This window comes from Lepisma saccharinum, chromosome 12 (assembly GCF_977018435.1).
Source record: "Lepisma saccharinum chromosome 12, izLepSacc3.1, whole genome shotgun sequence".
Taxonomy (NCBI): Eukaryota; Metazoa; Arthropoda; class Insecta; order Zygentoma; family Lepismatidae; genus Lepisma; species Lepisma saccharinum.
Genome location: NC_139240.1, coordinates 54,425,587 through 54,442,382, shown reverse-complemented (window position 1 = coordinate 54,442,382; position 16,796 = coordinate 54,425,587). Strand labels below are relative to the sequence as shown.

General features: G+C 39.4%; 1 protein-coding gene across 1 annotated transcript in view; it reads left to right on the top strand.

The window, feature by feature from the left end:
- The window catches only part of LOC145996343 (uncharacterized), a 49,027-nt gene that overhangs the window by 19,697 nt on the left and 12,534 nt on the right, over nt 1–16,796 (top strand). Inside the window, exon 6 of the mRNA XM_083132775.1 lies at nt 3,920–4,130. Within this exon, the coding sequence (XP_082988901.1) occupies nt 3,920–4,130 (211 nt within the window). The remainder of the gene's footprint in view (nt 1–3,919; nt 4,131–16,796) is intronic.

Below are 16,796 nucleotides of genomic sequence, written 5' to 3'. Positions count from 1 at the left end.
CCAGAACCTAACTTGACTGAAGTTAAAGATGCTATTAAAAAGCTAAAGAATAACAAAGCACCTGGCATTGATTTAATACCAGCTGAGTTAATTAAATATGGTGGAAATTCATTAATATGTCAAATTCATAAATTAATTTGTTTAATATGGAATAAAGAAGAAATCCCTCAACAGTGGAAAGAATCCATAATTGTTCCTGTGTTTAAAAAAAGGTGATAAAATGAACTGCAATAATTACCGTGGAATTTCTCTACTCTCAACAACATATAAAATATTATCTAACATTCTTTTAACAAGACTAACCCCATATGCTAATGAAAATATAGGTGATTATCAATGTGGATTTAAACGCAACAGATCAACTACAGATCAAATTTTTCACATCAGACAGACACTTGAAAAAAAGTGGGAATATAATCAAAATGTCCATCAGCTATTCATTGGTTTCAAAAAAGCATATGATTCGGTCAAAAGAGATAAATTATATAATATATTAGTAGAGTTTGGAATACCTAAGAAGCTTGTTAGTATGATAAAAATATGCACCAGTGAAACAGAAAGTAAAATTCGTGTGGGTATTAATATGTCTGACAAATTTACAATTCATGATGGGTTAAAACAAGGAGATACATTATCTCCATTGCTCTTTAATTTTGCCTTAGAATATGCTGTTAGGAAGGTAAACGAAACAAAAGAAGGACTAAAATTAAATGGTGTGACTCAGTTGTTAGCATATGCAGATGATGTAGACTTACTGGGGGATGATGTGAATACAATTAAGAAAAATGCTAAAATATTTTTCAAAACTGCTAAAGAGATAGGTTTGGAAGTTAACAAAGAGAAAACTAAATATATGCTTACAGGCCGAAACCAAGTGTTAGGTAATAATCAAAATCTAATTATTGATAACAACTCGTTTGAAACAGTTTCCAAATTCAAATACTTAGGAGTAATATTAACAAATGAAAATTATATTAAAGAGGAAATAAAAAGTAGGCTTAATTCAGGAAATGCATGTTACTTCTCTCTTCATAAACTTTTGTCTTCTCGTTTAATATCTAAGAAACTAAAAGTTAAAATATACAAAACAGTAATTTTGCCTGTAGTATTATATGGGTGTGAAACTTGGTCCCTTACATTGAAAGAGGAACATAAATTGAGAGTATTTGAAAATAGGATCCTTAGGAAAATATTTGGACCTAAAAGGGATGAGGAGACAGGTGAGTGGAGAAGGTTACATAATTTAGAACTACATAATTTGTATTCATGTCCAGACATTATTAGAATAATTAAATCAAGAAGACTTAGGTGGGCAGGCCATGTGGCACGAATGGGAGAGGAAAGAGGAGTTTACAGGATTCTTGTTGGGAAACCTGATGGTAAGAGACCAGTAGGAAGGCCAAGACGAAGATGGAGGGACAACATCGAGATGGACCTAAGGGAAATCGGTAGGGATGGAAAAGAGTATATAGATCTTGCACAAGATAGGGACAGATGGAAGGCCTGTGTTGCTGCAGCCATGAACCTTCGGGTTTAAGAAGGCTAGAGAGTTAGTTAGTTAGTTATAGGCTGCTTATGATAGGAGTGGGGAATGATGCTACGTGTATTTGGCGACGTCAAAAGTTCCACGTTGGCATTCTCAATTGTTGCCACCACAACCTAAGCTTACTATCGCTAATTAACATTAATCTGACACATAAATTATCGGGATTTTCCTTGCGTTATTTTTATGATATCAGTTGGTAGCATTGTTAAGAAAGAACACACTGTTATGTTGTGCCTCGCGCCTGAGGTAAGCAATTGACGTCTTCCTGATTCTGTAGTGTCTAATTTTACTTATCACTGCCTTCGAGCGAGCAGGACCCAACATATTATTTGCTGTAATTTATGCGAATAAGTATGTAACGCGCGAGATTCGGTATTAAAGTTTTTGGACGTTTTAAATTTAAAGTTTTGATTTGTATTTGCAACTCGGTGGTTACCCACCTGGAGGAATGAGGATCATCTTAATCCCGATCCCTGGGTGAGAACTGATGCTTTCAAATGTCTACCCAGTGGAAGGAGCTGTGTGTTACCTAATTCGTGGCTCCATACCCTGGAGTTGCGATTGTGGTGTCACGTTACAATGTCACTATTGGATTCCGTGAGAAAATTCTGGGTAACATTTCGACTTTTGTACTTTTATTAAAGATGTTTGAGAAATAGAGTACTGTAAGGTGCAAGTTCATTTATTGTTCGAATATGTAACTTCAGTGATACGCTTAATGTTACATTATGCGCTTTAGGATATGTGGCTGACTCCAGACTTTGCCTGAGTATGTTTAAGTATATGGATAATTTAAACAGTCATAACTTCGAAATCATTACAAGTAAATGAAAATGGATTGCGTCGTTGGATTTCTTGGAAAATTTTAGATTCACAAACACGTTTCTATTTAAGGTTCTATTCTAATGTTGAATTATAGATTGTGGATTCCAAAGTGGCAGAAGACTATGGCACCATAAAAAATATAAACTTTTTACACGACCTGTAGATTAAAAGGAAATTCTATTGAACGGAAATAATCCTTACCTTCACTAGATGTTTTGTCCAATTGATCGTTCTTGCCACCTTCCTGTTCATTGTCGTCAATTTTCCCTTTCTTCTTCAGTTGAATTAGCAGGTCCATAAAGTCATATCTTACGATGCCCCGTGTTTCCCTGTACTACATCGTCTCCTTGACAATGCCCCTGAAGAAGTCAGCAATCTCCTGAGGAGTGAAGACTATCTTCAACACCTTCGAAAGGGACGGGATCGTCAAAGCCAGGGAAACCTTCAGTGTCTCCGGGAAACCAGATTTATGAACCTCTTCCCTATCTTCCTGAACTCGGCATCGTGATTCTTCAGCGAGTTCACCTGGATGCCGAACGCGCACGTTGCGATAACGTCGGTATTGAACTTTTCTATGACATCTTAGAGTTCCAAGGACTCTGTTCTGACCGCAGCTGGTTCTAAGAAGGCGTGGAGTTCTTCCGCGGATGCCGAAACCAGAGGGAACATCATCATCTTTTCAGAGGGGTAAGTAGGTGTCAACTTGATCCTCATCCTCTTCCACCTCTGCCCTTTAAGGCTGAACAAGCTCTTACCTTGCAACGGATCAATTCCCTCGGTGATCAATATGTTCCGTTCAGCAAAATGGAAGAAGTCCCTTGCTTCACAAGTTCTGGGTCCCTGACGAGAAAGATTGGCCTCTGGAGCATAGGTACACCCTTCCAGTTTGTTATGATGGTTCTTCAGCTCATAACCAGGTGCAGTCTTTCTCAAGATGGAATCTTTGAAGTTGACGAAGATCAGTGATGCTTCCGGACAATACACACCTTTTCTCCTACAGTATTTCTGCTTCTGGAAGAGGTACCACTACATCAAGCCTGCCAGACCCACTACAATACCAAATACAAGACTGAGGCTACTTGGGATCATCCTTTGGTGAGGTACCTACCAACGAAATTAGGATCATTGAGCATTATAGAGTAATAACAAGTGAGCATTTGAAAGCATATTGCATGAATATGTCACCCGTCAGTTCAGTGTCCCTCGAACAGGGCAATCTTTTCCGTAAGACGTGCGTCTTGTCACCTTGGTATGTTTGTTTAGCAGACTAGAGAGAGGAGTGATTATTTAAGCGTTTGCAGTTTATGGTGAAGTGGCCTAATTTTTTCACTTTTTTATATGAAAATTCTCAAATAGTATTAGATAATTTGAAAGTTTACAAGTAGAATCAAAATTACCTAAGTTATTTAATGTATAAATAAAGTACGTATATGAGTTGTCCTTGCTAAAGACAACCTCTCTTCCATGTAGTATAACCTAAACTGCATTTTGCAAGTTAACGAGGCTCTTGTTACCGGCCATACCTAAGCATTTCCCAACTCCCGAAAGCACTATAAATGGGTTTAAGAACCTGCCTCAGGAGGAGAAGCCAAGGAGAACGCCAAGGATCAAGATCGGGTCACGAAGATCGCGACAGTGCCGGACGGGGAGAATCGTCTACATGGTCGCCCAGAAGCCGTGGGGCCCAAGCCGGGGCCTGTCCAGAGGCGAGACGCCTCAGGCCAGCCAGCGGGACCAGCGCCCAGCCGACCGTTCCAGCGTCCAGGCTTTCCGGAGATAAGCATCTGCCCCTTTACGGTGCTAATCCTTCGCCCCTAACTTCTCCCTCTTTATAACACTGATAAACAATGAAATACTCCTTTAAATAAAACTAAGTGATCTGTATGTATTCAGATGTGCTGATAACGAATATCGCATCCGTTTTCCTGTATCAACTAATTTTTTTGCAGAACACCCACATTTTATAGTTTTATGATTTCAGGTCTCCCCACCCTGCTCCTCATCCGGCTTAACGTTTGGTTCCTAGCAAATGGATAAGAACCTTTTAGCGACCTTGTGTGTTTATGACTGGCACATAATATTTCATGGAGGAAACATCTTGCAGTAGAGTAATTTCCTGTTTCTCTGTTAAAATTTGTTCTTTTGTGGGTTAGTCGAGTCTTAACTTCCTTTCCGATAACTTCGCGAGTAGCCTTCGCAAGTAGCCGTATTTTATGTTTGTGTATGTTCGTGAAATTGTAAATGTAATATTGTGTATAGTGAAGTGAAGTGTAAGTTGTATTTTAACAAAATGATAAGAGCATTCATAATTGCTTTTTAAAGAAATATATTATAACTCAATTAATTAGTTCACCATGTCACGCAAATGTGTGAATAACCCGAACTTGTTTTGTTATGTTTGCGGGAAATTTACACTGAAGTCACAGAGAAATACTATCACTCCTATAGTGAAAAAAGCATATGAGTTTTTGGAAGTAAAGTAGATGAGGGAAAAAGCTGGGCACCAGGTAAAATTTGTTGTAATTGTTCGCGAACTTTACCTGTTTGGCTTAATGGCACTCACAAATCAATGCCCTTCGGAAACCCTGTAATATGGACAGAACAGAAAGATCATACTACGGATTGTTACTTCTGTTTAACAAACATAGTGGGATATACGTAGTTCAAAATCAAAACATTCTATATTTTATCCTGATGTTCCTTCAGCCAAGAAACTTATGAGTCATGATTTTATACCAATTCCTAAGCCTCGTAAAGAATGGACAATGGATGAAACAAAACCAAGCAGTGCTTCTCCAGATGACGAACCTGGACCCTCATATTCAAACACCAATCCAAATTTTCCTGATCCAATTATACCTCACTTTATTTCCCAATCCGAACTAAATGATCTAGTCAGAGACCTCAACCTTTCTAAAGTTCAAGCGGAATTATTAGGTTCTCTTCTCCGAGGGTGGAATTTATTACAAGATGGTGTTAAGGTGTCATATCGGAAACGCCAACAATCACTGACACATTTTTTTTTCTGTTAGTAATGAGTTAACTTACTGCAATGATGTAGACGGCCTTCTGCAAGAACTTGGAAGGAGTCACAACCCAAACGAGTGGAGACTATTTTTAGATTCATCTAAGAATAGTTTAAAAGTAGTATTGTTGCATAATGGTAATATATAGCCATCAGTACCCCTTGCCTATTCTTCCACCATGAAGGAAACATATGAAAATATGGATACAATATTAAAAATGATAAATTAATGAAAAATATGGTTGGCAGATATGCGGAAACCTCAAAATGATTGGTATACTGTTAGGCATGCAGTCTGGGTTTACAAAATTTTGTTGCCTTCTTTGCGAATGGGACAGCCGGGCAAAAGATAAACATTACAACATTGTGGATTGGCCCATACGAAAAAACTTAATTCCTGGAGAGAAGAGTGTTAGGAATCACCCTCTACTTGAGAAAGACAAGATTTCGTTACAACCGTTGCATATAAAGTTAGGGCTGATGAAAAATTTTGTTAAGGCTTTGGATAAACACGGTGAGGGTTTTGGGTACTTGAGAAAAACATTTCCTAAACTCAGTGATAGTAAGTTAAAAGAAGGCATATTTATTGGGCCGCAAATTCGTGAGATCATTCATGATGACAACTTTGTGGAATTGCTAACAGAAAAAGAGAAATGCGCATGGTTAGCTTTCAGACAAGTATGCTGTAATTTTCTTAGAAATGTGAAATCTGACAACTACAAGGAACTTGTGAAGAACTTGTTGAAGTGTTATCAGCGCATGGGGTGCAATATGTCCTTGAAAATTCACTTTTTACATTCGCATTTGAACTTTTTCCCCCCTAACTTGGGCGCGATTAGTGACGAATGTGACTAGAGATTTCACCAGGAGATTTCTGTCATGGAGAAACGATATGCAGGAAAATCGGTACAGAACATGTTAGCAGACTACTGTTGGAACCTCAAGGAAGATGTTTCTGGTGGCAGTTACAAACGGCAGAGTTCAAGAAAGAAACTTTGAAAATGTGAGTAAAAATGTGTTTTTTTCTTTTTTTTTTTGCATGAAATTTCTTCATTGAACAGTCAAAATCGGTTCTATATATATATTTTAATTTTTTTATATTTCATAGTTATTCACTTCAATATTTAAATCTTATTTCATGAGCAAACAAACAAAAATAATTTCAAATTTCGATGTATTATTACAAAGGGAATTAAATTTTTATTAAAAACAAAAAATGAAAATCCAGGGAAATCCTATTCTTATGTATTTCAAAAATTGCGTCTTATACAGGACTAATAAAATCAAAACTGGTTATGGGGATAGACTTTGTATTCCACATGCATTAAGAAATCAAGTATTCGATCTTATTCATGCACATAAAATGAATGGAAGTCACCAAGGCGCACAAAAGTAATATAATTTAATGCTTATGCGCTACTTTTTCCCTAATATGAAGAAATTTGTGTACGATAAGGTTAAACATTGCATCCCTTGTCAGATTTCAAAGAAACCACAAGGTTCTAAACCACATACCCTACAAACATTTCAACCTGCCCAAATTCCTTTTCAAAGAATTCATATTGACGTCTGTGGACCTTTAGTCTCTTCTAAAACGCACAAATACAAATATTTTCTATCGGTAGTTGATAGTTGTACTAGGTACGTCATTACAGCTCCTTTGGCTAATCATGATGCACAAAACATAGCAACAGTTCTAGTTGAGAAAGTCTTTCTAGTCCATGGCCTCCCGGAAACGATCTATTTAGATCGCTCAACACCCAATTCAAGTTTACTTTTACGGGAGTTAGCTAATAATACAGGCGTACAACTAAAATATGTAGATACTTGTGCACATTTCACGAATGGGCTAGTTGAGAGTTCATTTAGTTACTTAAAGAAAGTCATGAGAGTTTTTGTGTTGGAGAAGAAGGTTTCGTGGTGTGACTATTTAGCTAGTGCCACGTTCAGCCACAACATTACAATCCATTCTGGGTCCCTCCAGAGCCCGTATTTTACTTTGTTTGGCTACAACCCAAGGATCCTAGCAGACGCAGTCCTTCCTTCGAACCCTGACAATATCTCCCAGACGAACGCACAAAGACTTGAACTCCTGACATCCATACGTAAGACCGCTCATGACAACTTACACAAACGTTTCGAACAACAGAAACAATACACAGACCGCACTTCTAGGCAAATACAGTACTCACCAGGCCAACATGTGTGGATTCTAGATGCCACTCCGATTCCCGGCGTGTCAAAAGCTTTTGCGTCCTTTTATAAGTACAAAGGAACTATTCTTCGAAAAGTTAACGAGAATTCCTATGAAGTTACTTTCATCGACGGAAGAAGCAAAGAAAAAACTGATACGATTACGATTTCTAGACTCAAAGCCCGCTACGACTAGTGCCATAAAAACCCCACTAACATATACACTAACATTCATTAACACTCCACTCCGTTATCACTCTCTTTAACCTCCTCGCTACGTACATTGCACATGCTAACATCCCATGATCCAGCATTTTCCCACGCTTACCCCCCCCCCCCCTTCTTCACTTCCCGTGCTCGCCCTGCACTTCTGCGTCAGAACGAACTCATTTTTTATTTTAACAAGCCCAGGATTACAGAATGCTATCTCAATCGTCGGAACATTTATAATAAATTCCTTGCCTAATAATTAATTTCTCCTGATATTTTAATGTTATTTTATAATCTGCGATTATACGCATAGTAATAGTCAGAACATATCACTTAGCTGATTTGACTCATAAGTACTTAGCGCGTTTATGGTTCTAACTAGCAAACATTTTTTTTCCCATTTGCTGGTACATATACGCTCAAATGAAAAAAAAAGAGTACAAAGAAATAACGAAAGAAAGAACTAAGATAGAACAAGATGAACGATTTAAAGAACAAATGAACTACGTAGAACTTGCTGAACTTTTGGCTTTTGGCCATAGCAAATATTTTTTTTATTTACGCTCAAGTGTAACGCAAACTGCTTCTTTGAAAGCTGCAATGCACTAAATATGTTAACAAAACATATAATAAATATAGGCAAATGTTCCCACTTTCTCCTTTAATTTTATAGTTCAATTATTCATAGCATACAACATGGTATAGCTCATATCCCATGAAATTAAAACCTACTTTCTCTTTCCATGAGCTTGTATATAAATCTATTACTTATTCTTTTCACTTATTTTTCAAATTTTTTTTGTTGGTTAGCAGCGAATCGAAGGCGCTTAATCCTTTGCCCACAATACATGTAAAATTCTTGCAATTATTTTATATACGACACTTACACATATTACAGACGGAAATGTCTCGTAATCACTTAGTTCGTTCTATTATCACTGAACTCCCCTCCCTTTTCTCATTTCATTCCCGGCTAGTCCGGGTATTCCAACTCCTCCCCCCCCCGTTGCCCCCACGGCGAACTTTCTTCATGTAAACCTGTCATTCATAAACAGGTCCTCTTAAAAATCTCTGCGTCATATAAGTAACCCCGACCCTTCGCCGTCACTACGATCAGATACTACCTCCCCTCCCCCCAAAATTCTTCCCCAGTTTCATTTGAAAGTCCTTTTTCTGTCGACTTTATCACCCGCCATCATTTATTATAACTCTGCTCCACTACCTTTTACATTTTCCTAATTTTTTCCCTTTTTGCGCTTGTTTCATTCTCATCGCCACGATTGCTGCCGGATCATTCACCACGACGACCTCCTGCCTGTGCTTCCGAGAGAGAGATCTTGGCTCATCGAAGTGAACGGATGACGATCTTGTGGACTTCCAGCACCGACGGACCCAATCCTGTCTGGACCGATCAGCTGATTTTTTTTTCCATCATCCCGGCCGCGCTGCAGAACTGGAACGTTTTACCCAGGAAGTCTCCGCAGCGACGTCGTACGCTTGAGTTACAGCCTGCCATTCCCATGACGTCACGGCGACCTACATCGGCAAAGTCCATGCCACTCAGTGCGTATTGCGCTTGTTTACCTGCCACCACGTGGTACGCATGGTCATTTTCATCGGCCGCAAGTGTGTTCCAGTGTTCGGCCTCCATCAAATAGTGTCAGGCTCAGCTATTTAGTAAACAAATATGTCGTATACAGCGCCAGGGTTGTGACCACGGGTGCTGACCCATATTTTAGTGGATTTACATTTTCACGCCCTGTGTAAGATAAGAGTCTTTGTTTTGTGTTTTATCGTCTGCTGCAGAGTACGCTCCGCCTATGGCGACGTGCAGTCTCCGGCGTTGCCATGGTGACGTTAGCTCAATGCTCCGCCCAACCTTATGCGTGTGTGTTTTTCAATGTGTACTTTGAACCCCTCAAACAGTCAACAAACCCACGTGTGTTGTGCGCCGTTCTTTCACTGTATAATGACCTGTGTTTTTCCAGCTGTCATCATGTTGTGGTGTTGTCATGTTTCAGTTCAAAACTAGTTATGTGTCCATATGTGTCAATACTACACGATTTTTTTTATATGCCTCAAGACTTCGTTTATTGGTGCTCCTACTCTTTGAGTACACAAGAGGCTTTGACCTACAGTTTTAATTTATTTTTTTCTCTACGTGTTTTATTTTTTTTTTCTCAACGGTGTTTTGGTGCTATGAATCTTTTGATGATATGAATATTTTGGTGATCTCGATATTTTTTTTGGTGGTGATGTGAATCTTATGGTGAATAGTTTGATGTATTGGTATTCTACGGATTTTGGAATTTTAATAAATGATAATTTTAAATATAACCTCCTCCGGAGATGGTTGGTCGACCATCAAAGGGTGGATCGATTAACTTAACAAGGGGAATGTAGAGATATGGAGATTACGGATATGAGAAAACCTTGTCAAGAGAATATTTACGCTTGTTTATTTCCTGGAATTGTCCGACCAGCGGGCGATCCCAAGAATGCGCAAACTGTGTAACTTCCGTGAAGCAATGACTGAAAGGCAAATGCGTGGATCTAAACAAGATCCAGCGTGTTCGAAAGGTTTAGCAACGTTTCGAAGCCTAAGATTATAAAAGGGAGGTCACTCCCCGAACTCGCTCTCATTTGGATTATATTCGCTCATTTGACTCTCATTGGATTTTGACTCTCATTCGACGCTCACTCTGGATCATTAGTCTCTGATTACACTTTACTCTACAACACATTACAACTACTGAACTACGACGACGGAACACGAATTTACGGCTGGCTAGCATGCAGCGAGTCGCGCGGGATCGCTCGGTTTGGTGAGCCAAGAGTCGCAGGATAGAACCTTGGCATCAGTCACAATTCGGTCTGCAAGAAGCATCTGGACAAGAACATCACTCGCCTACCAGGTATGAACAAACGTAAATAACATTTTAACTCAACTTTCCATATCTCTTCCCTCTTAATCGGAGCAGGTTCAGCTAACAGATACAATTAAGCTCTACCTAAAATGTATTATTGAAACATCCCTGTGACCTCAGATCCCAGGTAAGACGGGATTACAACAATATATATATATTTTTTTTATATATTTCATAGTTATTCACTTCAATATTTAAATCTTATTTCATGAGCAAACAAACAAAAATAATTTCAAATTTCGATGTATTATTACAAAGGGAATTAAATTTTTATTAAAAACAAAAAATGAAAATCCAGGGAAAACGATTTGGATTCAGCGGAGTCGTATAAATAATCACCTATTTTCATTCAAAGGAGCAAAAAAAAAGTTTGAATTTGTTCATCAGTGTAATCTATTGGAGTGCTTGCCAAATAAAATTCAGTCACTTAAATATTCAATTAGTGTTTCTTTAATTTAACTGCTCTACCTCTGACTCGTCGGCCGTTGGTCAACGGGTCCTACCCTCTAATACAGAGGGTGAAATCCGGTACGACTAAGGTTTTAACGCCCCCAATTGTGTCTCCAGGGACCAGCCCTGGAACAAGAACCTTAGCCTTAACCTTAACGTGGTGGATGACGCCTGGGTTAAAACCCGGTAGAATGTAACTCGTAACGTGGTGGATGGCGGCTGGGTTAAAACCCGGTAGATTGTAGCTCGTAACGTGGTGTATGGCGGCTGGGTTAAAACCCGGTAGAATATAGCTCGTAACGTGGTGTATGGCGGCTGGGTTAAAACCCGGTAGAATGTAACTCGTAACGTGGTGGATGACGCCTGGGTTAAAACCCGGTAGAATATAGCTCGTAACGTGGTGGATGGCGGCTGGGTTAAAACCCGGTAGAATGTAACTCGTAACGTGGTGGATGGCGGCTGGGTTAAAACCCGGTAGATTGTAGCTCGTAACGTGGTGGATGGCGGCTGGGTTAAAACCCGGTAGAATATAGCTCGTAACGTGGTGTATGGCGGCTGGGTTAAAACCCGGTAGAATGTAACTCGTAACGTGGTGGATGACGCCTGGGTTAAAACCCGGTAGAATATAGCTCGTAACGTGGTGGATGGCGGCTGGGTTAAAACCCGGTAGAATGTAACTCGTAACGTGGTGGATGACGCCTGGGTTAAAACCCGGTAGAATGTAACTCGTAACATGGTGGATGGCGGCTGGGTTAAAACCCGGTAGAATATAGCTCGTAACGTGGTGGATGGCGGCTGGGTTAAAACCCGGTAGATTGTAGCTCGTAACGTGGTGTATGGCGCCTGGGTTAAAACCCGGTAGAATATAGCTCGTAACGTGGTGGATGGCGGCTGGGTTAAAACCCGGTAGATTGTAGCTCGTAACGTGGTGGATGGCGCCTGGGTTAGAACCCGGTAGAATATAGCTCGTAACGCCTGGGTTCAAACCCGGTAGCAAGCAGAGTAACGTAGACTACAGCATAGAGATAGAATTCATTATAACACAGTAATTTAAAAAAAAATTAAAGTAACTGCTGGTGTCTGGACTCACAGACATTATAATCCTGTATGGGTTGTCATTGTGTACTGTAGACTTGTGTTCATGATTGTCATTCTCGTCAAATTTATGACAGAGGGGTCAGCACGACGGCAGGGGTTTCCGGTTCGAATCTCGGCCTGGGCCTGGGTGATCTTTGTAAGTATCCCTTCATCCATCTCATCATATCACTCATCCTCATCGTCGCGATTAGCCAAAAGTGGTGAAAAGCGAAGTATAATATAGCAAATCAATCAATTAAGAAAAACACAGTGACTTGCAACGAACAATAATCTAATATTTTTTTCTTAGAAAAGCTATTAACCTACAAGTAGATCAAGATATCGAAAGATTATATTCGTTTTGAGATATTTCTTACGAAACAGACAACTGATATCTTGCCAAACACTCCGAGATCAGACCGATTAAGATGTTTACAAAGTAGTGGCAATTGTTTTCTTACACACTGTGTACATACTACTATGTTGTCAACATTCCACAACAGTACTATTTCTGAAGTACATACATTAGAGATAGTGCCAGACAGATATTCTTTACATTATGATATGGCACACATCGAAGATGTACTACGTAGAAACTTCAGCGAAACATATAAACCCGGGTTCGAATTCTGGCAGGGGCCACATTTTAACATACATTTATACTCATTCCTTACGTTCCGTGTGAGGATGAGTGATGGTATGATGAAATTACCGAGAAGCAGAAAAATGAAAGGAAGATGAAGCAGAAAAAGAAATATTCAGAGAACCAGAAAAATAAAGAAAGATGCAGAGAAGCAGAAAAAGAAAGAAGGAGGTAGAGAAGCAGGAAAAGGAAAGAAGGAGGTAGAACAGCAGAAAGAAAGGAGGTAGAGAAGCAGAAAAACAAAGGAGGACGTAGAGAAGCAGAAAAAGGGAAGAAGGAGGTAGAGAAGCAGCTAAAGAAAGAAGGAGGTAGAGAAGCAGAAAAACAAAGGAGGACGTAGAGAAGCAGAAAAAAACAAAGGAAGATGAAGAGAAGCAGGAAAAGAAAGATGGAGGTAGAACAGAAGGAAAAAGAAAGAAGGATTTAGAGAAGCAGATAAAAGAAAGGAGGAGGTAGAGAAGCAGAAAAAGATAGAAGGAGGTAGAACAGCAGAAAGAAGAAGGAAGGAGGTAGACAAGCAGAAAAAAGTAAGGAGGAGGTACAGAAGCAGAAAAAAGAAAGAAGGAGGTAGAACAGCAGAAAGAAGAAGGAAGGAGGTAGACAAGCAGAAGAAAGAAAGAAGGGTGTAGAGAAGCATAAAAAATAAAGAAAGATGAATAGAAGCAGAAAAAGAAAGAAGGAGGTAGAACAGAAGAAAAAAAAGAAAGTCTTTTGAGACGTGCTAGCCTTTTTGTTTCATGAGGTGGAAGCAGTGAAATTATCAATTTTGATGTGTAAATTTGATAGCCCTTTTGACTACTAACTTTACCGCTTGTTTTCATTACGTCGCTGGGGAATTTTCTGAAGGTGGTGGATTAAAAGTTTTCAGCTCTGCATCTGTAGCCATGGCGAATAAGAATATATTTTTTCTGTCTTATCTTGTTCTCTTTCACACACACATTCTTTCTTTCTTCCTCAGAATATTTCTTTCTTCTGTGTCCATATGTCCGTCTTTCTTTATCTGTCCCTACAACTTTCTATTTCTTCCTCCTGCTTCTTTTTCTTTCTTCTTCTGGTATTCTGCCTCCTTCCTTTATTCTGCTTCTCTGCCTTCGACTGAACCTCCCCCCGATGGAGCAGTGGTATCGTCTTCGCCTTGTAATCAAGGGGTCATGGGTTCGATACCCGTGTAAGCACAAGGGGTGCGGATCCCACTTTAAACTGTAGGTTCAGTCCCGATTAGCCTTAGGTTAGGTTTCCACTTTCAATTTTCCACTTTCTTTCTTTTTCTGCTTCTCTGCATCTTTCTTTTTTCTGCTTCTCTACCTCCTTCTTTCATTTTTCTGCTTCTCTACCTCCTTCTTTCTTTTTCTGCTTCTCTATTTCTTTCATTTTTCTGCATCTTACACCTCCTTTCTTTCTTCTGCTTCTACCTCCTTCTTTCTTTTTCCTGCTGTTTTACCCCATTTCTCTTTTCTGCTTCTCTGGATCTTTCTTTCTTTTTTCTACTTCTCTGGATCTTTCTTTCTTTTTCTGCTTCTCTGCATCTTTCTTTTTTCTGCTTCTCTACCTCCTTCTTTCTTTTTCTGCTTCTCTATTTTTTCATTCTTCTGCTTCTCTACCTCCTTCTTTCTTTTTTCTGCTTCTCCATGTATAAAGAGGACTTAAAAACAACAAATCGAATCTGCCTTCTTCTTTCTTTTTTCTGCTTCTCTACCTCCTTCATTCTCTTTTCTGCTTTTCTGCATCTTTCTTTCATTTTTCTGCTCTTTACCTCCTTCTTTCCTTTTTCGGCTTCTCTGTCTTCTTCTTTCATTTTTCTGCATCTTACACCTCCTTTCTTTCTTCTGCTTCTACCTCCTTCTTTCTTTTTCCTGCTGTTTTACCCCCTTTCTTTTTTCTGCTTCTCTGGATCTTTCTTTCTTTTTTCTGCTTCTCTGGATCTTTCTTTCTTTTTCTGCTTCTCTGCATCTTTCTTTTTTATGCTTCTCTACCTCCTTCTTTCTTTTTCTGCTTCTCTATTTCTTTCATTCTTCTGCTTCTCTACCTCCTTCTTTCTGTTTTCTGCTTCTCTACTTCCTTCATTTTTCTGCTTCTGTACCACCTCCTTTCTTTTTTTCTGCTTCTCTACCTCCTTCTTTCTTTTTCTGCTTCTCTGCACCTTTCTTTCTTTTCCTGCTTCTCTGCATCTTCCTTTCATTTTTCTGCTTCTCGGTCTCTTCACGTCCTCTGTTTCTCCACCTCTTTATTTCTTTCTTATTTTACCTCTTTTCCATCTCCGTGGCGGAATGGTTTTCACAGCGCGCTTCGAGGTCAGGGGTCCCGGGTTCTTTGTTGTGAGTATCTCTTCAGCAATTTCATCATACCATCACTTATACTCATCGTCGTGATTAGCCAAAGTGGCAGAAATAAAATCAAACTTCTTTTCCGTATCTCCCCCAAGCCCTCTGATTTTATCGTACCGATTATTGTATCAACCTAATCCAGGATAAATGTGCGAACATTAATCTTTTGCAAGAGATAGTTATGCCTGGATCAGAATTTTCCTACGATAACACGCAGCACATTACACGATATGTAATCTTGACGTTAATTTTTAATGTAGTCCATTAACTGCTAACACGAAGGGATCCCGATGATCGAACTTTCCCCCACAGGCAAACGTCATATTCACTATTACAACACCAAAAAATGACGCATTATTATCCACTAGGCGCTGTCCTACATTGAGAGCACTGACTTTCTACATCTCCCAAGCGTACGCCAATTTATGCCAGCACAGTGTTGCCAACTTCAAGAAATTTATTTCAACTACAGGTTATTTCAAGTCGCGGAACGACTTGTGCCATTTGATATATTTACTGAAAGTTAATCTGGCTACATTGAACCTTTCTTTCTCGCGACAGCAGCAAGATGGAGCCACCACGTAGCTACACGAGCATAGGAGGAAAGTGCTCGTCTTGACACCCCTCACCAGCGAGCTCACCGCATCAGGGATAGAGAACAAAACTGACAATAACATCGTAAGGGCCTCCCCCATGGCGCAGTGGTAGCGTCATTGCCTTGTAATCAAGGGGTCCCGGGTTCGATACCCGGTGGAGGCACAAGTGGTTCGGATTCCACTTTAAACTGTAGGTCCAGTCCCGATTAGCCTTACTGTGCATAAAGTGGACTTAAAACAGCAACTCAACACAACAACAACAACACAGACAATAACATCGCGGAGGAAAGGCATAGAAATGAATGAATGGACGAAAACGACATTTTGTGATTCATAGTGTGACTGATTCTCTGCGCTAACAGGACTCATGTCCGACTCTTGGATGTAATAGGGAAAATGGCATTCTAGTTGTTTATACCCAGAGTTAGAAACACTGATAGTCAAAGAAAATTTTTGTACTATCGGGCAACGTATATCCTCGTAATTGGAAATATTTTTACACGTAAAAAAGTAAAATGTAAACGCTTAAATTAAAATTGGACTGTTGGCAGGAAAGTTTAGTGCATCTGACTACACTGGAGGAAAATAGCTGACCTACATCATGCTAGTGTTGCAAGTTGCAAGTAAATTTCCACTAGAATATATATGCGGTTCTTGTTACAACTCTGAAAAGACCTGCTCTCTGGGTACTTTTGGGTTTTTATAGGAAAAACTTAAATTTCCACTTCAGAAGAATTCCATTCATGTTAAATTCGATTCGTTAGAAACGCACTTCGAGAAATTAAAATATACTTTCTCATTACATGCTCTGAAGTACAAAACAGATTCCAAATTTCAGCACGAAAAGTGCCATCCTTTTCAAGTTACACATCAAGTTTCTTCATATCATCACTCATCCTCATCTTCGCGATTAGGGGCAGGAAAGGGGAGTAAAATAATACCAAATCAATCAATCAGTAAAGAAAAATCGAATTTCCAAC